Here is a 24281-nt window from a genome sequence, read left to right as displayed (position 1 = left end):
TTGATAGCTTCTCCTCTCCTCCCGCCCTGCCTTCTCTCGTCACGTGACGCCACTGGGCCGGACACGGGTCGCGAGTACTACCACGTGATATGGGAAAAAATGTGTGCTGCGGCCACCATTTTGCTGGAAGAGGAGGAGCGTTTTATTTTCAGGCTCCACTACCTATCCCGGCGGTGTTGCGGCTCACAACGTCCTCCGATCCCTGAACCTTCCCCAGCCCACGGGACTTTTCCTTTTGCGCTCTGATTCCAGGACCTTCTCTACGACTAAGCCATTCTCCCTGCCGGGTGTCCTTTTGATCTCTTGACCTCTGATTCAAAGGTCAGCTTGATGGTTCCGAACTCGGGCCTGGAATGTGAGGGGTTACAGAGCCTAAATTCCCTAGTCTCTAGCCCTGGGCCCCGATGTCCCACCACGTAGGGCCTCGCCCCAGGTCCTATCCTTCGTTTTCCCAAAACTGACTCCCGAGTTTTCAGACCTGGCCCGGGATGATACCGTAACTTTTACTAAATTACCCTCCTTGAGCCTGGCAAAGCAACCCCAAACCACAAATCTATTCCCGGATAAAAGACCACTCCCTGTTAACTGTTAGATCTCTGATGATACGAGTCAGCCTAACCCCTGCTCCCCTAGTTCCACGTGTCAGTCCTGATCCTTTTAATCCCACTGCTCCGCACCCAAGTTATGGAACTCCGCTGTAAAACCTTCAGAACTTCCATCCCTGCGATTAACTCATTTTAGAGGATCCATCCCTCTCCCATCCTCAAATCTTCCAGGCTATGCATGCTGTGGGAGACCCAAAAATGAGTTCTCCACTCTCTCCTCCCCTAGAGCCCCCAGCCCCTTCTCCAGGAATCCCTGTTCCCCAAGGACCCGTCACTCCACTTCTTTCTCTGCCCCCAAACCTGCCCAATTTAGCTTTGCTGCCCCCTGCCTCGAGTCTCCAGGCCCCTATTCCCCCACCACCCCCATTGCCGCCTCCACCCGCCGTTGGGAGGCCGGCTCCCCCTCATGTCTTCGGTCTAGAGAAGAGCCAGCTCCTGAAGGAGGCTTTAGAGAAGGCCGGCCCAGTCCCCAGGAGCAGAGATGACGTGAAGAGGCTCCTGAAGCTGCAGAAGGACCGGTAGGGTCTCACCGAACCACCCACCCGCAGATCACTTCTGCCATCTCCTCTTGGGGTTTCCCATTTCCTAAGGTCAAACAGCCTGAGTGCTTCAGCCCCCTACTTAGACCTGTTCAGTGGTGTACCTTCACCAAAGAAGAGAGATCTTGCCCTCAGAGGCACCTAGTCCGGCAGCAGAGACAGATCCCTCCCTCACCAGTGACAGAGCTGTAATGAGGGAGTCCTGAGGGATCACAAGGCCAAGGCTGGCTGGGGAGGTGTTAGTGGGGCCTGCGTGGAGAAGGGGACCCCTGAGAGCTATCCTGTAGGTGCAGGGGTATGCGATGAGGGGAGTAAACAAACTGTTCAGAGGTGCGGGCTGAAATGGAAAGGTGTTCTTTTCAGGCATCTGCAAATATTTCTTTAACAGGATGGTAGGGGGCAGGTAGTAAACATGGGGTTCCACAGGGGGACCGGAGCCAGATCACACAGAGCACGGGCGCCACGTGGAGGAAGGTGGACTGCCCTGAGGGCACCGGGGAGCCATTGAAGGGCTTTGCACAGAAAGGGAGGCTACCTGAGGGGAGTAGGAGTGGTAAGACAGTCAGGGGGCCCAAGAGACCCAGGCAGGAGGAGGCTAGACCTGGCCTTGGGGCTGTGGTGGGTGAGCCGATACAATGAGTTACTCAGACCCATGGAAGAAACCCCCAGCTCTCTAGATAAGTTTATAATCTGTTCTAAATGCCCTAACCAAAGGGAGGCAAATGTAACGCAAGTAACAATCACCCGTTATTCCAGGTCTGCCGTTTATCAGGCCCTGTGCTAAGTGTTCTTAGGTATGTACTTTATCCTCTCAGTGATTCTATGAGATAGGAACTATGATGTCATTTTCCAGATAAAGAAACGGGAGGCTCAAGAAGGTGAAGTCACTTAGCCAAAGAGCTTAGAAGAGGGAGAGCCCAATTTGCATTCAGGCGGCTTTTAACCACTGTGCTGTGATAACACCTTTCATCCAGAGGGTGCCCCAAACTGGGAACCAGGAGCTTTAGGTTCCCCCCCCCACCCCAGTCTTGCTCTTGGAACAGAAATACTGTCTAAGCAAGTTGCCCTTCCCCTCCTGAGCCCTGGGGCAGGATCGGGATCAAAATTTTCAGAGTGGCCCCCCCCAAGGGTGGGGCTGGGCAGGCCTGCGAGGGCTCATTAGTAGGGTGATCTCTTAGGCCGTGAGCATGTTGTTTCCTGTTTCTACTCTAGGCTGAGTTAAGGAATCTTCATCCCTATTTGACAGGCACGGGAAGGGGGAAAAAATCGCAGGAAGCGTTTAGGTATAGAGACACCTCTTTGAGAAATGTTCTCTAATTAGTCCATTTTTCTGGCTCCTAGTTGCAAAGCTTTTACACGTCTGTCCTTTGCTCCTTCAATAACTGAGAGAAGGAGCAGGGAGGGAGCGGAAGGTGGAAGAAGGGTTCCCACTGAGCAGATGAGGAACACTGAGGCCCCGGGAAGGGAGAGGTGTCTCCTCAGGGGAGAAGGAAGTCTTCATCAGAGCCTGGAGCTGCCCTCAGGCTTTAGGACAGCCAGACCGGGCGCCTTTCACCACCCCTCAACACCACTGTTGCAGGATTTTTTGCCACAATACCCAGGGTTTATTGTCTCGCAGCTTCGAAGAGTGAAGAGGTGGACACAAAATGAGCAGCAGGCAAAAGTTTACTGGAGTATAAGATGAGAAAGTAAGAATAGTACGAAAGTGCTCTTTGCAGAGGGGACCTTTGAAAGTGAACGCCCAAGGACTATAGGCAAGGGTCCTTGTTTTCTAAGGTTCTGGTCGCCGTCCCCGCCCTTCCGCCTTGTTCCTTCTCAGGTTATTGGCTGGACAACTCTAGGTGCTGGGTTGTCCACTCCTGATTGGCTCGTTTCCATTGTAAGAGGGGTGGTCTATGGCCCCACCGTTCCTTGTGGGTTGTAAGATTTTAGGGTCTGATATTTTTTTTTTTTTTAAATGTTTATTTATTTTTAGGACAGCGAGAGACAGAGCATGAATGGGGGAGGGGCAGAGAGAGAGGGAGACACAGAATCGGAAACAGGCTCCAGGCTCTGAGCCATCAGCCCAGAGCCCGACGCGGGGCTCGAACTCACGGACCGTGAGATCGTGACCTGGCTGAAGTCGGACGCTTAACCGACTGCGCCACCCAGGCGCCCCTAGGGTCTGATATTTAGTCAGGTCTTTTGTCAAATTCCTGAGGGAGTAGGTAGTGTCTGTTAACATTCTTAAGAGGAGACTTACCCCTGGTTGCGGGGGGGCGGGGGGGGGGGGGTTGCTGTGGTCAGACACTCCCAGCATTGTGCCAAAATATGTCTCTCCCCACCCAGGGACCTCAGTCCTAATCCTTTCTCTCTCTGCCTGTTTTATCCTATTTTTTTCCAATCATACTGTTGACAGGCAGACCTCAAGGGGGGACCGAGGAGCTGGTTCCCCTGTGACCTGAGCACGGCTCTTATTCAGTTTCAGAAGTGACTTGCAGTGGATCCTCTTCTGTGCCGACCTGCCCTCCCTCATCCAGGAAGGCCCTCAGTACGTGCCCTGATCTGGGACCCCAACCCCTGTCTGCCTTTGCTGTGCTTCCAGAGAACCTATCTGTAGGGTGGGGGGCGTGAGTTCATCTCAGCCCGCATGAGGCAAGGAGGAGGGGTGGGAAAGGGGGAACTTGAGGGGGCGGGGGTCCAGGGCGCATGCGGAGTAAACTGCTGGAATGGATGAGCAAGTAAGCAAGCGAACGGTCTTCATCTCTGACTCCGCTTCTTCCACACGTCCTCCTCCTGAAAGCCCAGGTGACTTTCCCCACCCTCCCATTGTCCCTGCAGCCCTCCAGCCCTGGCCACAGGCCATGGTCTCCCTCTCCCCTAGGAAGGGGGAAGTGAGGTCTCCCCACCGGGCCTGGGAGAAGGAGGGAAACCCCCAGTGCAGTAGACCTCTTCCCCACACTCCAGCTTCCGGGACAGAGAGGGCCCAGTAAAGACCCGACTTAGGGGTTCAGGGACTGGGCTTGTCTCTCTCCAGGTGTGGGCTGGTGGCCTTGTGGATGGCAGGCACGCTCCTGGCACCGCCCAGCGGCATCCCCCTGGAGAGACTTGTGCAGATGGCCGTGGACAGAGGCTACACGGCCCAGGGAGAGATGTTCTCCGGTGAGTTGGGTGCAGAAGGGTCGCAAGCCAGGCGTGCAAGGAAACCCCGTTCCGTTCTTCAGGCCCTTCTCCCCACCCAGTAGAGTGTTATGAGTTGGACTCTGGAGACAGGATGTCTTCATTCCCCCGCCCAGCCCTGCCACCTCCTGCCAAGTGGCTGTGGACACGCAGCTTGCCGTCTCTGTGCCTCATTTTCTGCATTTGTACAAAGAGGTGGTGGTTGTGGTGACGATTAAAGGCGCCGATCCTCAGTTAGCCCGTGGCTTGGAGCCAGGCACATGGTGATCCTTCTGTCTGTGTCGTCCTGCAGTGGCCAACATGGGCAAGCTGGCCCAGGAGGCACTGGGCTGCCAGGCTGAGCTGCTCTGCGGTGGCCTGGGTGGTCCCAACAGAGACCGTGTCCTGCGGCACCTCGTCTCCGGACATCCCTTGCTCATCCCGTATCCCAGGGCCTAGAAGGGAGCTGGGTGGGGATGGGGAAGGGTCGTTCCCAGGACCACACCGCAGCTTTGGCCTTAACCCCGGTGGCAGCTACGACGAGGACTTCAACCACGAGCCGTGTCAGAGGAAGGGCTACAAGGCCCACTGGGCAGTGAGCACAGGTAGGTCTTCCCTCCCGCATCCCTGGATGTCCCTAGCCCCCGTCACCCCTACATTCTCACCCTCATGCTGGCATTTCACTCATACTTGAGGCAGGGACTGGGGCTGGACTGTCCCTGTCCCAGCAGGGTACTCAGCAGGGACCTGGCAGGGAGCAGGTGACTCAGTATCTGCCAGTGTCACCGTTTCTGTAAACAGAAGCTCAGAGCATTGACTTCAGAATCAAACAGGACTCCAGGTCTGGTCCAGCCACTTCCAGGCTCTGTGACTCTGGGCTTCCATTTCTCCCTCTGGAAATCAGGATGACAGTGGGCAAAGTACATAAAATCTGAACGACGCAGGCACATTGCTCGTGTCAGTAAACAGCGATCAGCCTGGTCGTTCCCAGCTGCCTACAAGAAGGCTGATTCGCACGTTAGGTGGCCTGGATTGAGGCTCCCCCCATGCCGGGGTCTGTGGCCTCGAGGGCTCCACTGAGCATTGTTTTTGTTTTTTGTTTTTTTCACTAGACAGCAGGAGAGGATCGGGTGATTGATGCTTGCTCTGTTTAATGCCACCTCCCCTCCCTGTGCTACCAGGCTGGAGGAGGCGGGACTTTAAAAAGCCTGGAGCCTGGAGCCAGATACCCTGGGTCAGTCCCAGCCCAGCTGTGTGCCCATGACCCACTGACTTCTCTGTAATGTGGTGTGAGGGTGGTACCACACCTACCCTGAAGGGCTGCGGCGGGGGGCTCACTCCAGCTCACAGCCTCTGCTCTCCTCCCAGGGGTCCTGCTGGGGACGCAGGCTGTGCCAGGCCTCGGCTATTCTGAGGACCCCGAGCTGCCAGGTCTGTTCCACCCGGTGCCCAGCACAGCCCGCCAGCCGCCATCCCTGCCAGAGGAAGGTTCCCCAGGAGCCGTCTACCTTCTCTCCAAGCAGGGCAAGAGTTGGCATTACCAGCTGTGGGACTACGACCGGGTCCGGGATAGCAACCTGCAGCTGACAGACTTCTCACCCTCGCGGGCCGCTGATGGCCGGGCATACGTGGTGCCCGCTGGAGGGGTGCGGGCCGGCCTCTGTGGCCAGGCCCTGCTCCTCAGCCCGAAGGACTCCAGCTGCTAGCCTGCTGCATCCCTGAGCCAGGTGACAGGGCCCCCGGCCACAGCTCGGCTCTGTCACCATTTGAAGAGTGCCCCAGTGTCCTTTTTCCAACAGCCGTGGGAGTGGGCTTTGTTCCTGCGGACCTCCAGCCAGAGATCCTCCATGCAGAGGCCCCGTCCCACTCCCCGTATGTCTCCTCCCACACTCGCCCCCGGTAGTAAGCCCCTACTGTGTGGCTGGGGGCAAAGCCAGGAGCAGCTAGACAAGCTCCCTGTCCAGGAAAGACACTGACCACAGGTCAACCCGCAGGTCCCGTCTGTCCCACCTGAAGGTTGCATCCAGCCATTGTTCACTGGTGACCATCCTCCTCTTTCTGGACTGGAGCCTTCTCACTAGACCCTTTGCTGCCCCCCAGTCTGTTCCCATGGAGCCTAGGAAGCCTTGCTTTTTAAAATGCAAACCAGGGGCGCCTGGGTGGCTCAGTCGGTTGAGCGTCGGACTTTAGCTCAGGTCATGATCTCACAGTTCGCGAGTTCAAGCCCTGCATCAGGCTCTGAGCCTGCTTGGGATTCTGTGTCTCCCTCTCTGCCCCTCCCCTGCTCATGCCCTGTCTCTGTCTCAAAAAACATTAAAAAAATTTTTTAAATGCAAACCAGGTGGGGCGCCTGGGTGGCTCAGTCCATTGAATATTCCACTTCAGCTCAGCACCGTCATGATCTCACGGTGCGTGGGTTCAAGCCCCACATCGGGCTCTGTGCTGACAGCTCAGAGCCTGGAGCCTGCTTGGGATTCTGTGTGTGTGTCTCTCTCTCTCTGCTCCCTCCCTCTTTCAAAAATAAGTAAGCATTAAAATGCAGACCAGGTCTCAACACTTGCCTCCAGAGAAGCTTTCCAGCAGCAACTTGTTGCTCATGGGAGGGAGTCTCCCAGCCCCAGCTCATCTCTCCTGATCTCTGACTGTTCTTCCTCACACTTCAGGCCACTAGCCTTACTGGCCTTTCAGGTCCCTCGAGTGTCACTCGCCTGCCCCTGCCCCTCTGCTGAGGAGAACTCCATTCTCTATTTTGGCCTCTCTTTCTCAGGGAAGACTCCCTAGCCCCAGGCTAGGCCCCTCCCTGACCTTGGTGTTCTGATTGAGAAACTGGACTGTAAGTGCTAATTTATCAAATTCTTCAAGTTGGGAAGGTAGTAGATCCTCCCCCATTTTACAGATGAAGACACAGGGACCTGGAGAGGAGCAGCCCCTGGCCTAAGGTCACATCCTGGCTCCCAAGCGGCAGCACCAGGATTCCAACCCCGCAGTTAGTGCCTAGAAGACGTGGAGAAAGGTTATTCACTGAATGAATACCTGTTGCCTCCACTCTGGAAGGGGAGGAACAGGTTTGCCTTGGTCACTCGTGTAGCCCAGTGCCCAGCAAAGGTGCAGTGTTTCTAATCAGGAGAGGGGTGTCCCCGCCCTGGCCACTCTGCACCAGCCCGGACACCCTGGTTGGCGCTGTCCAGTGCACTGTCCTGGGAGCCCCCCGAGGGCACAGCCTGGAGCTGTCTTGGTCACTAATATGTCCCCCACATTGTCCGACACAGAGCCAGGTACCTGAGTAGCAGCTTGGTAAATGCTGACTGAGTGAACCAGCCTGCTCTGCGCCCGAATCTCTCCTGAACGGGTCATCACCCCATTACCCCGCCCAGCGCTAATGGTGAAATTATGAGCTTTGAGCCCACACGCCCCAGATGCGAAAGAAAAAATCCACAAAGTTGACGCTGAATGTGATTTATTGGGGCGTCGTCACAGGGGGAAAGCACATGAAGCGATTTTGCCTCCTGTTCCCCAGCGCTGCCCCAGCTAACGACTACCTCTCATATAAATAAGTATAAAGACAGTTTGTAGAAAAAGGAGCACGCCTCCTCAGGCCTGGAAGACACATTAGAGCTTCAGCTTAGGAAAGAGGGAGGTGCCTGGTTCCCAGCCTCCTAGACTAGGAAGCCCAAGGTACAGGTGCAGGAGGAGGGGGACGGAGGGGCATCACCCACACCTGAGAAGGTGCTGGGGTCTTTGGTTTGGACCAGGCGGCAAGCCCTCGGTCACAGCCACCTACCCTGCATCTCTAGAGGAAGGCAGCTCTGATTCCCAAGCCTCCTCTTCTAGGTCTGAAAGCCCTTCCTGCCACCAGTCGGCTAGGAGCAAGGGAAAGGGGGTCAGGGGTGGGAGGAGGGGGTCCCAAGGCTGAGGCTGGTGCCCGAGGAACGAGGCTGTGCTAGTCAGTGCTGGCACAGGACGTGGCTGTGGCCTGGGTCGCCAGGGGGTCAGCAGAGTTCTCTTAGGAGTGGGGAGGATCCCATGGGGTCAGGGGAGGGCAGGACAGAGAGAACTGGGTCCCCGCCCAACAGCAGCAGCTCTCAGACCTTGTGGTGTCACACCCTCCTGAACCTCTGTCAGCGCTGGAATGGCCCCAGAGGAACAGATGGGGTTGTGACTCTCCCAGGCAGACAGGTGGCTCCTGCATTTGTTCACAGGTGAGGTCTGGTTCCCCCAGGTGCCAGAGAGGAAATTCACCCTTCCCAGGCCTCCGGGAGCCAGCCTGCAGCCGGGAGAGGACTGACAAGGAGACGGTGATTACAGTCATCCCTATGGCAAGAGGCACGTCGCCCCTCAGAAGCCTTCCTGGCTAGTCATAGGGCCCAGTCTGGTTCTGATACAAGGTGGGATGCAGCCATGGCACATCCCCTCTCCAGTCTTCAAAACCTCTGTATCATGAAAGGGGCGGGCGCTGCCTGGGCTCCAGGGCCCTCCGGGCCTTCCACTCATGTCTTGCATGGTGAACAATGCAACCTCTCCTAACCCCGAGGTCAACCCCCACGGCCAATCTCGGGGCACCGCCAGCCAGATGGGCACCATCCAGTAAGTCAACCCGGCAGTGGGCAAGTGGGTCAACCCTGGGCCAGCCCCTGAAGGAGGCGGATCAGGTTGTCCAGACCCCAGAGGTATCCATCCTCACGGTTGCCCTCAGCCCAGGGCAGTCGGTGGCTGAGCGTCTGGTGGTCAGGCAGGGCTACCGTCTTGCCAAAGTCGATCATCCAGACCCTGGCCAGGCCAGTGTGGTCATGCACGAAGAGGAGGGAGCTGCCCACCACCTGCAGGGACAGAGGAGGGAGGTTAGGGGGAGGGGCAGGCACTGGCTTGGGTCCCCTCCCCAGCAGGCAGCTGAGCAGGGTGCTGAACTCTGCAGCCTGAACTCAGGCTGTCTGGGTTCAAATCCTGGCTCGGCCTCTTAACTGGCTCGGTGGCCTTGGGCAGGTGACTTAACCTGTCTGTACTTCCGCTTGCTCACATACAAAGTGGGAATAAGGGAATAACCGTACCATTTACTCAAAGGCTGCCCTGCACGTTACATGTGGGAATTCATCCGTATAAGCTCTTAGAACAGTTGCCAGTATAGCAAACAGACGACAATGTTAACCATTACCCTTTTCCAAGCTGGGGTACAAACACCTGCAGAATCTTGCACGGGAGAAGCGGATAATCTCTTCCCCTTGGAGAACTGCTCAGACCCAGCAGAGGGCTGCTGGTGACCCTAGGGCATGGGGCTTCCATTCTCTAGACCTCAGTTTCCCCATCTGTCGAATGGTGATGCTAAGGTCATTGCAGCATTCCATGAAGCACTTTGCAGTGCTCGACACACTGCCCTCGGTAGATGCTGGTTTGGGTTTTTTTGGCTTTGTTTTTTAGAAACAGTACTTCCGTTGCCTCCATGTGACTCCAGGTGGGCAAGCCCCTCCCCTTTTCCAGTCGGGTTTCAAACTCCACTGCTCCCAGAGAACCCAGGTGACGGGGCAGGTGAGCAGGTGGCTGGCAGAGGAGGCAGCCTCCACCCCACTCTGGCCTGCTGGCATATGGTGAGCAGCCCGGTGCTGCCACATCTCCCAAAGTGCCAGGTAAACCAGAAGTCTCATGTTTTAGATGTTGGCAGCTCATTTTTTAAAATGCTAAGTCACCAGGTGGGTGAAACCGAACATGAGCACATAAGGGATGAGGTCCCCAGGCCTCCTCTTTGTGACTGGTGTGTAAAGCCCAAGGGCAGTGATGAGGACGGCAACGAGGATGACATCTGATGATAATGAACATGACGGTAACAGCTGGCACATGCCGTGGGTTTACTGTGGGCCATGCTCCCATGTATATAAACCTGCTTCGTCCTCCCCACGCCCACAGGGCAGGTGCTCTGTTAGCCCGTCCTGCCTGTCAAGGAGACGGGTCTGCAGAAACACTCCCAGGCGCAGGTGGCTGAGGTGTGTAGAGCAGGATTCGAACCCAGGCAGCCCGACTCCCAGATCAAGGATCTTTCAGGAGTCGCCAGGAAAAAGAAGTGAGGGGGACCTGACAGGGGAGGTGGAAGAGCTTGGAGAGAGGAGGGAGAGGGAAAGGACACACGCTGCGACATCCCCACCTCATAGACCTGCTGAGACGGCCCCAGACTTCCAGAGACACGCGGGCTGCAGAAGGGAGGGATGCGGGAGGGGGGGAGCCACCAAATAGGAATGCAGACACGGATAGTTGGAAATAATTATGATTACAAAATAATTTTAAGAGCAAGGAGTTAAATGTACTTCCATGCTCCAAAGGGCACTCGACAGTTGCTGGTCTCACACCTCAGCAGCCCTGCGAGGAAGGCACCATTGTTCTTCGTGTTAGGAGGAAACTGAGGCCTTAGAAAGTAAGTCCCGTACCCAGTGTGGAACAGCCTTCATTCCAGGCCACCTGTCTTGAGCCCCTGAAATCCCCTTTGCTGCCTACCATCAAAAAGCAAACCCCAAACCTTGGGGGTTCCTTTTAATAGCCTTGCCCGGTAATCTGTCAGCTGTTTGCCAGGCGCTGACCCCCCCCCCCACTGAACCCCCAACCCCCCACCTCCCACCACCCTCACACACATGGCCTTCTGCTCCCCATGGCAGCGGGGGCTCGCACCTCATGGGTCTTGAAGAAGGGGGAATTCTCCAGAGCCTCACGAAGTTCTTCCAGGCGCGCCACGTACTTTCTCTGTGTGAGAGGGAGCGTTTCACGGTCAGCACAGGGACTTTGTGGGTCCTTACCCACCTTGAGGCCTGACCTCATCCTATACCCTCAAAGGAGTGAGCAGACCACAGCCAGGAGGGGATCAAAGGAGCCACGGGGAAAATGGGTGGTGGGTGGGGGCTTGGATGCACTGGGGTAACACAGACAAGAGTGTGGTTGGGAGAATATGTGCATACTCATAATTCCTAGCAGCTCCTCCCGCCAAGAGTGGAGTCGAGTCCCTTTAATTTCGGCTGGGTCAGAAGATTTGCTTTGGCCAATAAAACATGGTGGAAATAATGGTGGCCATTCTGAGCCCAGCCAATCAAGACACTTTACAATTCCACTTGTTCTCGGAGCCACCTGTTTCTACGCTGAGAACGAGCCCAGGCTAGCTTGCTGCATCATGAGAGGCAAGCGGCCAAGTCGTGAGCCAATCACCAGACATAGGAGCAGGGCCCTCCTAGACCAGCCAGCGCTAGCCAAGCCACCAGCTGACCGCAGATGGTGAGCAACGCCAGCCAGTATTGGCCATCCTCGGCCTAAAGCAGAAGACCGTTGCCTTACAAGCAGCGATGATGGCGGTGGGCTTGAGCTGCTAAATACAGGGCCCGGTGTCCCGCTCACCAGGATTCCACGGTTCCCGTCCACAAAGTCCTCTAACACCTTTGTCACCTGCTCCAGCTCCCGTGTCTTCTTGAAATTGGTGTTGCAGGTCCCATTGGCTTTCTGCAGGGCAAGGGGTGAAGGCCCAGTATCACCTTTTCCTTCTCACGCCCGACACCAAGCAGCCTCAGGCATTTCCTGGGACCCCCTGCCTGCCCCTCACACTTGCTGGTTATTCAGGGGGAGCCAGCCCACCTGCTCAGCCCAGTTCCACCCAGCCCCAAATCACACTCCAGAGCAACCAGTCCTTCTGAGTCCAACCTTGAACCCCCTGGTTGAGCCGGTTTAGCCAAGTGGGCTTTGGAGAAGGGTAGATCTGGCTTTGAACCGTGACTCTGCTACTTCCTAGCTGGGCAGCCCTAAACAAGCCACCTCACCGCCCTCAGCCTCAGTTTCCTCACCTGGAAAATGGGGACTGCGTTGCTATCGACAGCCTAAAGCTGGTATAAGGATTAAAGGAGACTGGATATGTAGGATGCAAAGCACAGTGCCTGGCGCACAATTAAGTAAGCACTCCATAAATGAGACTAATAATTTTTATGTCTGAGGGGGGCACAGAGAAGCCACCTGAGTCATTCTGCCACACTGTGCCAGGTGCTGTGTGGGTGCTGATAACATGGAGGTAATAGGACAGACACAGTCAGGTGAAGGAGGCAGGTATAGAACACTAAAATCATCACAAAGGGAGAGAACACAATAATAGAATATAGGGAGCCATGAGGAGGTAAAGAGAGGGCCCTGATTGAGCAGGATGGAAATTAAGGTGGGCTTCTTGGAGGAAGCAAAATTTGAAAGGAGACAGGAAAATGACCGGGTATCAATCAGAGGGAACAGTAGGGGGAAGAGCATGTGCAGAGGTCCTGTGGCAGGAAAAGAACAAAACTCTTTCAGGGAAATGAAAGTACTGTGGCTTGAAGGTAGACAAAGAGGGAGGGAGAGAGGAGGGATGAGGCTAGACCCTGGAGGGCCCTCTAGGCCAGAGAACTTCTCCCGAGGGGACTAGGGAGCCATGGAAGGGTTTTGAATAGGAGAATGACAGTAGGTTGTACAACTTGGAAAGGTGCCTCAGGCGAGGCCGTGGGGAAACAGGCGGGGAAACAGGCGGGGTGCACAATGATTCTACTCTTGTGAAAGGAATGTGGCAATCTCTGACAAAATTCCCAGCGCGTTTCATCTCTGACCCCGTCTTCCTCCTCCTGGGAATCTAGTCTACAGTTAAACCTATACACTTGCAAAGTATCTCATGTACAAAGTGATTCACTGAGGCACTGTCTGTAATGGCAAAAAGTGGAAACGCAGGTGGCCATCTGTAGGGGACTGTGTCACATCCACAGAGAGCTATTATATAACTGAGGAAGGAAGAGAGGAAAGGAAGGAAGGAAGGAAGGAAGGAAGGAAGGAAGGAAGGAAGGAAGGAAGGAAGGGAGGGAGGAAGGAAGGAAGGAAGGGAGGAAAGAAGGAAGGAAGACTTGCTATGGAATGAAAAGCTGTCCAGGTTTCTGCCACCGTTTGTGTAAGACTGGGAGGAGGAAACGTTAGGATATGCAGTTGCATTTGTTTGTATTTGCAGGAAAAAATAGAAAAGTGGTTCCCCATGAGCAGGTCGGGGGTGGAGGGACAGAATGGGAAGGACATCAGCAGAGCTAGGAGAGAGATTTCCCCTGTATATCCCAGTATGTTATTTTGATTTTTGAACTGTGTGAATACCTCTTCAAATAATTAGGTGTAATTTACAAAAAAGGAGAGAAAGAAGGAAGGACAGAAAAAAGAAAATCTCTCCCCATAAGGGGGGAAAAGGATTCTTCAAGCTGCTGTGTTGGATGAGGATCAGAGGGGGTGAGACCACAACCCAGGAGCCCAGGAAGGCTAGGGAGGGAGAGACCAGGGAGGTTAGGGCAGGAGAGATGGGCTGGACCAGGGGCTGCGGGGAGGGATGGAGACAGAATCTGGAGCTGCTCAAGGAGACAGATAAACAAAACTTGGTCAGTGATGGGGGTGAGAGAGAAACAGGGCTTCCCAGAGCCCCCGTCTATTCATCTTCTACAGTCTCCTGCTTTTTCTCCACATCCTGCTTCTTTCCAGCCTTCCCTGATGCCCATGCTCCCCAAGAAGCCTGGCCTCAGATCTAGCTCCCAGCACTCTGGTGACAGGCTAGCAGCTCCTGGCCTCACCTTGATGCCCTCAATCCGGAAGCCCAGGGTGGAGGTCGAGCTCACGGTCTCCCTCCACTGCATGTAGCGGGGCTTGGTAATGGCACCCTGGGCGTGTTCCTCAGGGGTGGGGGCCCCCGGGTCCACAGCCACCATCTTCTCATACATGTCCTTCCGGGGCCGGGGCCGTTCTCGTGCCTTCACCAGCTCCTCCTCCAGGTAGGTCCTGGGACAAAGAGGACGTGGCAAAGGAAACTATGAGGAACAAAGATGGAGGACATACTCCCTGATATCAAGGCAAGTTATAAAACCACAGGATGGCACAAGAACAGACAAATAGATCGATGGACCAGAAGAGAGTCTAAAAACAGACACACATGTGTACATTCACCCAAATGATGACACAGAAGACCCAGCAATTCGGTGGAAAAAGGGAAATTTTTTCAATAAACAGTGCCAGGTCAAGAGAATAGCCACATGGGGGGGAGGGGGCGGGCAGGGTAAAGAACCCCAATCCCTACCTCACACCATATATAAAAATTAATTCTAGATGGATTGCAAATTTAGATGTGAAAGTTAAAACAATAAAGCTTGTAGAAGAAAACATAGGAGATCTTCATGAACTTGGAGTAGGTGGATTTCTTAAACACAAAGCTACTAATCATGATGACAAAAAACGACAAACTGGCCTAAATCAAAAGTGCTTCTGTTTATCAAAAGCTACTATTAAGAGAGTGAAATGGGAAAGCTGGACAATGTGTGCGTGTGTATGTATGTGAGTCTCCAACAAAGGAATTGTATTCAGAATATATAAAGAATTACAAATCCAAAAGAAAATGACAGCCCAACAGAAAAATGGGCAGGGGCACCTGGGTGACTCAGTTGGTTAAGCGTCCGACTACTTTTGGCTCAGGTCATGATCTCATGGTTCCTGAGTTCGAGCCCCACACTGGGCCCCGTGCTGGCAGTGCGGATCCTGCTTAGGATTCTCTCCATCTCCCTCTCTCTCTCTCTCCCCCTCCCTGCTCACTCACTCTCTCAAAATAAATAAACTCAGAAAGAAAGAAAGAAAGAAAGAAAGAAAGAAAGAAAGAAAGAAAGAAAGAAAAGAAAAGAAAAGAAAAGAAAAGAAAAGAAAAGAAAAGAAAAGAAAAGAAAAGAAAAGAAAATTGGGCAAAATATTCAAAGAGGCACTTTTCACAAGAGGATCTCCAAGTGGCCAGCCAACCCAACGCTCAACTTCTTTGGTCATCAGAGAAACAGAAATTAAAATCCTAATGAGACACTCACCAGAATGGTTACAATTAGCAATACCAAGCACCCAATGAGAAGATAAAAACAACTGGAACTCTCACACACTGCTGGTGGGAGCACATGCGGGTACTACCACTCTGAAGACCTGACAGGCACCATCTCCAAAATGCCCAACGCTGGCCCTCTGCATCTGCCCTGTGGCTAAACCCACCTGCTGCCCATCTTGCAGTCCATAATGGAGGGGCCCTCAAAATCCGCCAGGAGATCTTCCATCTGGTTGAAGGCCTGGCCATCCCGCTGCACCATGCCGTAGTAGGTGGGCACGAAGGGTCGCAGGGGGTCGCTCATCAGCTGCTCCAGGCTGCGCTGCTCACACTGACAGAAACGCTTCAGGATCCGACCATCCTCTCCTGCCTGGAAGTTCCCTATGGGAGCACAGCCGGCGAGAGGGTCAGAAGCTGGATCAGCCGGAGCCTCCCCTCATCTCCCGCGAACGTCAGATCCTGGCTGCCCTCATCTTGCCTGACCCCTTCCAGAAGGCTTTCTCTCCTTCCCTGCACCTCTCGAAGTCTTAGCCAACACGCGGCAAGGGAAGGGCCTACTGCTGCTCCTCATTTCAACAGAGTCCTGTTCACCACAGCATGTAGGGGCCTCACTTGTTTTGTCATTTCGGGTTGTGAGCTCATGACGGGCTGTGGGAGTCTGTGTGAGGTCAGATTCGAGAGCGTGCGGCTCCAGAGCAGCTCTGCATCTGCTTCTGCCTGGAGTCCCGCCGTGCTGGCGCCCGGGGCCACTTCATGTCAACTGACAACTCAGGCATTTCCCGGACCGCACAGACCGTGTAGATCAGCGTTACAAACCCTTATTGGGGCAAATCGTATTTTCAGCTTGTACGCGCCAAAGATGGCCACAACAACAGTTCCTGTCTCACGGGTTCTTCCAGAATTTCACCACTCCCCACCAAGAAGTGGAATCTAAGTCTTCGCTCCTTGAATCCGGGAGGGCTTCTGACAGAAGTGACACCGTGACTTCAGATTCGAGGTCACAAAAGGAGATGTGACCTCCACTTTGTTGGCAGAGACGATTGCCTTTGCAGTCCGGAGATGCCACGTAAGAAAGCAGACTCCTTGTGGCGCCTGGTGGCTCGGTCGGTTAAGCGTCCAACTGTGGCTCAGGTCATGATCTCGCGGTTTGTGAGTTCGGGCCCCGCACTGGGCTCTCTGCTGTCAGTGCAGGGCCCACTTCGGATCCACTGTCCCCCTCTCTCTCTGCCGCTCCCCTGCTCATTCTCTCTCACTCTCTCTCTGTAAATAAATAAGCTTTAGGGGCGCCTGGGTGGCGCAGTCGGTTAAGCGTCCGACTTCAGCCAGGTCACGATCTCGCGGTCCGTGAGTTCGAGCCCCGCGTCGGGCTCTGGGCTGATGGCTCAGAGCCTGGAGCCTGTTTCCGATTCTGTGTCTCCCTCTCTCTCTGCCCCTCGCCCGTTCATGCTCTGTCTCTCTCTGTCCCAAAAATAAATAAACGTTGAAAAAAAAAAATTAAAAAAAATAAAAAATAAAAAAAAAAAAAAAAATAAGCTTTAAAAAAAAAAAAAAATGAGGGGCGCCTGGATGGCTCAGTTGGTTAAGCGTCTAACTTTGGCTCAGGTCACGGTCTCATGGTTCATGAGTTCGAGGCCCACATCGGGCTCTGTGCTGATAGCTCAGAACCTGGAGCCTGCTTTAGATTCTCTCTCTCTCTCTCTCTCTCTCTCTCTCTCTCCCCTCTCTCAAAAATAAATAAACATTTAAAAATTTAAAAAAATACTAAAAAAAGCTGACTCCTCTGAGGCCACCGTACTGTAAGGAAGCCCAGGCTGCTCCACAGAGAAGCCACATATAAGCTCTCCAGCCAGCGGCCCCAGCTGAGACTCAGCCAACAATCGGTTGTGAGGCACGTGAGTGAATGAACTTCAAAAGTTTCCACCTTGCAGTTCCAGGTTGTCCTACCCCAGACTCCATGGAGTAGCAACAAGCCATCCCTGCCATGCCCGGTCTGGACTCCTGACCCCAAACCCGGGAGTGCAATAAAACAGTTGTTTTATCCCACTAAGTTTTCTTTTAACCACCACTAACTTTTGAGGGTTCTTTGGTATTTTAACTCAGTAACTGGAAAACATGGCGACGGCAGCCCCGGGTTTACAGTGTCGGGGGTGTGGGGGTGGGGGCTGGCCTTTTCGATGACTCAGATCTAAGGATACACTAGGTAGGTAAGCTCCCTTCTTATCTTCCTTTGCTGGTGGGCCCCATCTGTCTTGTCCCCACCGGTACGCATTTTTGTGAATAAAGTTTTATTACAACACAGACACAGTCATGTGTTGATGTATCATCTCTGGCTGCTTTCGTGCTAAAACAACAGAATTGTGCGGTTGTGACAGAGACCGTATGGCTCACAAAACCCAGGACGTTTATCATCTAGCCCTTTACAAAATATGTTATGTCCTAGGCATTGTGCCGCTATGCACCAGAGACATCACACTAGGTGCTGGGAGAAACCATTAGAGCTGCTATTTATTGAGCACCTACTATTTTCTGGACACGGAGAGGCTGAGGAATGATTATTTCTACTTATGAGGGGCCTGTGTCTCAATCTTCATATATATATATTTTGATGGTAACTCTCCAGTGAACCCTGCAAAGGAGGTAGGATTAGCTCCATATTACAAGTGAGGAGGCCCAGTGAGAGGAAGTAACTTACCCAGGATCACCTGTAAATAAGTGCAGAATTAGGGTTTGCGCCCAGGACCATTTTTCCCCCAGGGTTGAGGATTTGCTCCCCATCCCCCTGGCACTGGGAACGGCCCTCAGCCCCTGCCCAGGCCTAAGCACTTCCCGTAACAGCCTCAGGAGGTGGAGACTGTCCTCAAGCCCATTTGACAGACGGGGAGACTTGAACTACAGAGGATGGCCCTGTAGCTTTCTTTCCCCAGCTCAGCTGTCTCTGCCCAGCCTGTCTGCCCGCCCCCCCACCCGGCCGTCCCCTGCACCCCTGCTCTCACCAGCGTGTCCTGACAGCTGGACCCAAGGGTAGTGTTTTCGGAAGGAGACCACGAAGGGCGAATATCTCAGAACTGTCTTCAGCTTCTTCCACGGTTTGTTCTGTTGTGAGGTACAGTGGGGTGGGGTCACTGCCGAGGCTGGGGAGGGCGGGGGATGGGATGCAGCACGGAGGGGAAGCGGGTGGACCAGGGGGCTTCCTGGGAGTGCTGCTCCCGAGCTCATTGGGGTGAGCGAAGCCCACTAGTTCAGCAGTCTTGAGATTCCCCATAGGCCTCAGCAAAGGTGGGGAAGAGTCTGTCCATTTCTCTCTGTCCTCGTCATCATTTTCTTTAGACCCTTGTCTTTCTGTCCTTTTCAAACGAGTAAAAATAGGCCAGGTCACACACCAAAAACTTGGAAACCTCACTTCTGTCCTGAAACCAAGTCAGACCTTCTGGAGAAAATGATAGAGGCAGGACTTGATGAATGGAGGCTGAACCACAGAGAAAGACACAATTAGAAACAGATGGCAAGGTGACGACAGAGACAGAGAGGGACAGAGATGGACACTGGGGCAGTCAGGAGAGCTGCTCACCAAACAGCTCCAGCCCATCCTCCCTTCTAGGGACATCCCTGCTACCTTGAACTTCGGCTACTGGCTTGCTTTGGCAAGTGAAATGTGAGCCTAAGCGTTAAAGCCAGTACGTGATTCTCCATGTTCCTTTCCCTGCTGTGGAAGTGGGTGGGGAGTGTGGAAAGAGAAATAGAAGCTTCCTCGGTCTGGGCCTTGAGTGAAGACGTCACCCACCAGTGGCCCATGGTGCATGTGCAGTGTCAACGATAATAATCCTTCGTGGTTCCAAGTCACTAAGTTCGGGGGTTGCCTGTTACCACAGCAAATCCTGACCTAGCCTGACTAATACAGTGACAGGTTACCAAAAGACAAAGAGAGAAATGTAGAAAGACAGAAAGGGAGACACGCATACCAAGTAATGACGGGAAAGAAAAAAATAAATGGAAGCAAAGAAAGAGAGAGAACAGCAAGAGAAAACCAGTAAAGCAAACCGAAAACAAAGATTTCATTGTATCACGTTGACTCAATCAAGAGGTTCTTGAGACTGGCTTATAGTCTGATTCACATGTATGAGCACGCGTGCAAACACATGAATACATTCTCTGCTCGAGGCATATGGCAGTCCCTTAGACAAGTATTAGGAGAATGGGTCCTCTCCAGAGAAGGAATCTGTGTGGCTCATCCCCCCACTACCCTGGGGTCAAGGCCATGTTCTCTCCCGCCTACTCAGAGCCCAGCTACCTAGCAGACATCTAATTGACAGTGGGAAGGTCAAGCAGAGGCAGGGTGTTGGACTACGGGATTCAGGAAGGGCTATTCCTTCCACCCTCCAGCTGCCAGCCATGAAGGGGAGGTGATTAATAAAGGTTCCTGTTTACTAAGTACCTGGAACATTCCAGGCACAATGACAAAGACTCGGTGAGCCATAACCTACTTAATCCTAAAAACACAACCCCAGGAGGATTGTTGACACTGTGTTACAGAGGAAACAGAGGCTCAGGGGGATGAAGTCACTTGCCTAAATCACACAGCACAGTGCTGGGGTTCTAACTCTGAACCCACTGCCCTGGGCTTACACACTACAGCCCTGCTGGGCTATAAACGCTGAAGGCAGGGATTGGGGTTGTCATGGTTATGACTGTGTCCCCAGCCCATGACCTAGCACACAACAGCTGTTCCAAAAGCATTGCTTGGATTGAGGGAGGTTAGTTCTAACTATCTTTTTTTTTCTTTTTAATCATAAGCAGTTCATATCTTGTCTCTTTCTTGGACCTGATGGTTAATCTGCGCTTTCTCAGATGATTTCATGATGGTCTCATCTCCCATGTCCCCTCCTCCAGGAAGTCCTCTCTGATACCTCAGGTGTGGCCAATCACCTCCTGCGATCTCCCACGACACTAGGCGTCCCCCATCCCAGCCCCCTGACCACTCTGTATGGTGATGGGCCTGTCTTCTCCACTGGCCTGGGAGCTCCATGAGGGTAATGTCTCAGTCACTGCTGTGTCCCTAGCAAAACCAACACAGGGCTGGACACATACCAGAGGATCAGAGACTGTCAGTGGTCTGATTAGGAGGACAGGATGGATGTGTGAAGGAAGGAAGCGGGGAGGAAAGGAAGAAAGTTGTGGGACTTCTAAGGTCAGATGGATTTCAAAATTAAGCCAGAAGGAAGCAAGGGTTTGTTTTCTGGGCGGTGGGAAATGAGTGAGCAACAGCTCACGAGCTGAGGCAGGATGGTGGCAGGGCGTTCGAGGAACAGTGTGCACTTTGGCCTCCTTGCAGTGGAGGGGGGTTAGGAAGGGAGAAGGGAAGCTGAATGCGGGAAGCAGCCTGGAGACAGGAAGCTCTAAACACAGGGTTGAACTCCTGATCGCTATCTGGAGGGCCCTGGGGAGCCACGGAGGGTGATGAAAAGCAGGGAGAGTTCAAGAGTTGACCAGAGGTGGGTCTTGGAAGCAGATTCTGGAAGGATGAAGAAAAACTGGAGACACGGAGGCGTGGGAAGAAAGCAAGTTAGGGACGGATCCACCCATACACCACAGAGCTTGAAATAACTGGGTTTTCAACTCAGCCAGGACTGAGTTAGAATCCTGGCTCCAACCAGGCTTGGCCAGCCCTAAGCAAGTGACCTCACCTCTGCACACCTGTTCCCTCATCTATAAAATGGAGACAATAATAGTCCCAATGTGATTGTGCTGTTATAAGGGTTAACACATACACAACCTTAGAAAAGTGCCTGGTATGCGAAGGGTTTGAATCCCAGCTCTGTGTCTTCCAAAGTGTGTGACCTTGGACAAGTGTCATTGACCTCATCTGTAAAATGGGGATAATAACAGTATCTCCCTCATAGGGCTACTGTAAGGATTAAAAAAGTTAATACGAGCAAGGAGCTCAGTACAGAGCTGGGCGTGAGTACTAGTTGCTATTTTTTTTTCCCCATTCACTCCCAGATCAGCTGTTTGGAGATGCCAAGAACGTGAGAGAGTAGGTGGAGGGAACAGCTAAGGCAGAAAGACCAGAGGGTCAGCTCCTGTGCTCTGGCACAGGCAGGTTGAGGCAGGTCTGTCTCTACCTGTGGCCACACGTGTGAGCACATTCCTAAGGGAGCCCCCGTGGGGTGAGGGGGGCTCAGGGCAGACTCTGGCCAGGGGCCCCAGACAATGGGAGGGCCCAGCAGGCCAACCTACTTGAGTCTGTCACACCTGCCTCCCAGCTGACCTTCCCTGAACCTGCCCTGCCAGCCCTCCTGATTCACCAGGAGAGAACCGCACCCAAGGTGGGGGGCATGGGGGGGGGGTGGCGGTGAGGGTGGAGGATGTAAACAAGAGTGTGCAGGGGGCCCCCTGGGGAGCTGGGAAGCAATGGTGAAACCAGAAGGTCCCTGGCTAAGCTGGGGGTCCTCAGCGTCTGGGGCTCACACAGCCCTCTGAGAAGCTGATAAAAGTTGGGGGGGGGCTCACTCCCTACAAAAGCAAATGGCTAAAGGGTGGCAAAGGTTCATGACCCCTTAAGGCAGCCACAGTGCCTTAAAAATTTAGGGTAAAGGGGCACCTGGGTGGCTCAGTCGTTTAAGTGTCTGACTCTTGATTTCAGCTCAGGTCATTATCTCACGGTGCTGCGCCTGCTTGGGATTCTCTCCCTTTCTCCCTGCCTCTCCCCTGCAGGTGAGCTCGCGCGCTCGCTCTCTCTCTCAAAATAAATAAAAATATTTTTTAGAAACTTAGGTTAAAAAGTGTACCCTTTCTGTTCTCCTTTACTTGTGCTCTTCTAGAGGATCTGACAGAAATCATACACAGTTGCTTCAAAAATATGTGTGTAAACACACACAGACTCCCACGATCACACAATTTCAGGAGTCCCTGGGCACCATTAAGTCAGCCAGTGGCTGTCCGTTTTAGACCCCAGGACCGGAGGCAGTGGGTGAGGAGAAAGGGAAAGGATCAGGAGGATGCCTGGAGTGGGTCGGTAACCTGGCTGTCAGAGGGAGGAGGTCGACAGATAGAAGAGGTACCTGGAGATAAAATTGCTCGTGGGTGCTAGAAAACTTCTCAAAGCAAAGGCAGGGGGATAAGGGGTCTGGGGAGATGTGGCCCAAGGGCAGAACGGTTCCCACTCACCCCAGACCTGTCCTCGGGGTCGCTGGCACCTCCGCCCCCGGCCACCACATCATCCTCAGACTCGTCGAAAGAGGAGGCAGAGGAGAAGCCGCCACTGCCCCCCTCAGCCCGGGAGGGGGGTGCCACTGGCTGAGCATCAGGCTCAGGTGTTTCAGGAGTGATGATGAGGCGGGGCACAGGGGTCAAGGGGCTACACTCCAGGCGAGAGTACAGGTGAGCCCCCAACTCCCTGGGTTCTGGTTCCTCTAACAGGCCATCCTGCTTGGATTCCCCCAAAAGACAGTCTGTCCCAGGTTCTGTCTGGGGTCCATGAGTATCTTGTGTCTGGGGATCATCAGTGCCAGGCCGAGTCCAGGAGCCAACAGAATCTTGCTGTGTTGGGAAACCATCAGTGCCAACCTGCTTCCAGGCTGTTTTAGTATCCTGTTGTATCTGGGAGCCATCAGTGTACAATTCTTTCCAGGAGCCATCGGCACTTGGCTCTGTTGAGGGACAGGCCCCCTCTGGCTCAGTCCGGAGGCTGGACCTGTTCCTATGGGTCCAGAGGTTATCAGCCCAGGTCTTGGCCCTCTCTGGTTGGGTCTGTGACCCATGTATTTCTATCTCTGTCCAGGGCCCATCAACGACGGGCTGTGTCCAGAGGCTGGCCTTCTCTGGCTGAGGCTGGAGGTCAGACCAGTGTGAATCAGTCAAAAAGCCATCTGTCCCAGTTTCCGTCCAGGGACCAGCTGTCTCCAGTTCTGAGCAGTGGCTGCTCCTTTCTGGATATGTCCGGAGGCTAGATATGTCTGTCTCCGTTTTGGGGCCGGGCCGCTCAGTCTCCGCTCCGAGGCCAGCTGCTTCAGGCTCAACCTGTCCGTCTGTCCCCGGCTCAGGCCCGAGGCCGACCCTCTCGGGCTCGCTGTAGAGGCTGGACCCCTCGGGGCTGGTCCGGGGCCCGCCCCCGTCCGGCCGCCCCGCCGGGCCCCCTGCTCCTGGCCCAGGTCGCTGCTGCCCCGGCTGCCGCCGCCGCCCCCCTCGCGGCGCCTCTAGCCCCATGCGGGCCGCCCCCGGCAGCTCCCCGGCCTCTGCCTCGCTTAGGCTCCCCCGGCACGGGCAGCGCCTCATGCCCGCTCCCTAGGTTCGGGCTTCGACCCGACCCGGCCCCTCCTGCCCCTTTAAATCCCGCGAGGGGTGTGGCTGGGGAGCCCCAACTCCCGGGTTCCGGCCCGCGGAGCTCCAGCTCGCCCGGCCACCCAGGGGTTAACCGATACTCCCTCCCCCGCGCCCCGGGAAAGCCCCGAAGCCCCGCCCCACCGGACGTGACGAAAGGGGGACGGGCATTGCCTGGCCCCGCCCTCTGGGGGGTTGAAGCAGGGTGGGCTCCGAGCGCTAGATCCTCGTCCAGGTTGTGTACTGCGTTCCGGGGTCCTGGTTGCGGGCCGGTGGGATCCCTTCCTAGACCCCTGCAACGAATCCGATCTTCCTACACCCTCGAATATCCAGTTTAGCCTCCCTGGAACCTTCGGGGACGAATCTAGCAGCGCGCCCATTCTTCAAAGGGGGCAAGGACTGACTTTGAAAGACGGAAATTCTAGTGACCTGGGTTCGAGACCCGCCTCTGCCACTTCCTAGCAGTGTTACCTTGAGTGTGTGACTTATGTTTCCCCGCTCCTGCCCCAGCCCCAGGCTCATTTTCTCACCTGTAAAATGAGGATACATAATACCATTGTATTGTTTTCGAAAACGTGTGTTCAATGCCACAAGAGCCAAGCATTTTTGAACAACAAGGAAATTAAGGCCCAGAGCAGCGAAAGAATTTATCTAAAGGCAAAGTGAGGATGCCTGTTTTCAAATCCTGGCTCCAACACTCACTTTTGGGATGATCTTTCCCCACAGTCTTGTCTCCTCAGAGCCTCAGTTTTCTCATCCGTAAAAAGGTTAGCGTTAATAGTTTTCTCGCAAGACTGTTATGGGAATTTTTACTTATTTATAACAACATTTACA

At 54.1% G+C, this 24281-nt stretch overlaps 2 protein-coding genes across 5 annotated transcripts; one reads left to right on the top strand and one right to left on the bottom strand.

Annotated features, from left to right (window-relative positions):
• Positions 1-75: 75 nt before the first annotated feature.
• On the top strand, positions 76-6610 carry CE2H19orf54 (chromosome E2 C19orf54 homolog). 4 transcript variants are annotated; one of them, XM_030299272.2, is made up of 6 exons: positions 76-1123; positions 3606-3674; positions 4161-4285; positions 4596-4725; positions 4817-4887; positions 5651-6610. In XM_030299272.2, exons 1-6 carry the CDS (start codon positions 780-782, stop codon positions 5986-5988), a joined length of 1077 nt encoding a protein of 358 aa, XP_030155132.1. In that variant the 5' UTR covers positions 76-779; the 3' UTR covers positions 5989-6610. The 4 variants fall into 4 exon arrangements, with proteins under 4 accessions (XP_030155132.1, XP_030155137.1, XP_030155134.1 ...); XM_030299274.1 differs by having other exon boundaries at positions 77-321; positions 5651-6473; XM_032591418.1 differs by lacking the exons at positions 76-1123; positions 3606-3674 and adding an exon at positions 3805-3931 and having other exon boundaries at positions 5651-6473.
• A 1112-nt stretch (positions 6611-7722) lies between these two features.
• ITPKC (inositol-trisphosphate 3-kinase C) lies at positions 7723-23528 on the bottom strand. Its single transcript, XM_030297669.1, has 7 exons — positions 22296-23528; positions 18125-18224; positions 15299-15512; positions 13855-14059; positions 11645-11746; positions 10931-11002; positions 7723-9099 (listed from the first exon to the last, which is right to left on the bottom strand). The coding sequence occupies exons 1-7, from the start codon at positions 23400-23402 to the stop codon at positions 8896-8898; spliced, it is 2004 nt and encodes a 667-aa protein (XP_030153529.1). The 5' UTR covers positions 23403-23528; the 3' UTR covers positions 7723-8895.
• Between the last annotated feature and the right edge of the window lie 753 nt (positions 23529-24281).

This window comes from Lynx canadensis, chromosome E2 (genome assembly GCF_007474595.2).
Source record: "Lynx canadensis isolate LIC74 chromosome E2, mLynCan4.pri.v2, whole genome shotgun sequence".
NCBI lineage: Eukaryota > Metazoa > Chordata > Mammalia > Carnivora > Felidae > Lynx > Lynx canadensis.
The sequence above is the reverse complement of the archived record's forward strand: the minus strand, read 5'-3'. Positions and strand labels throughout refer to the sequence as shown.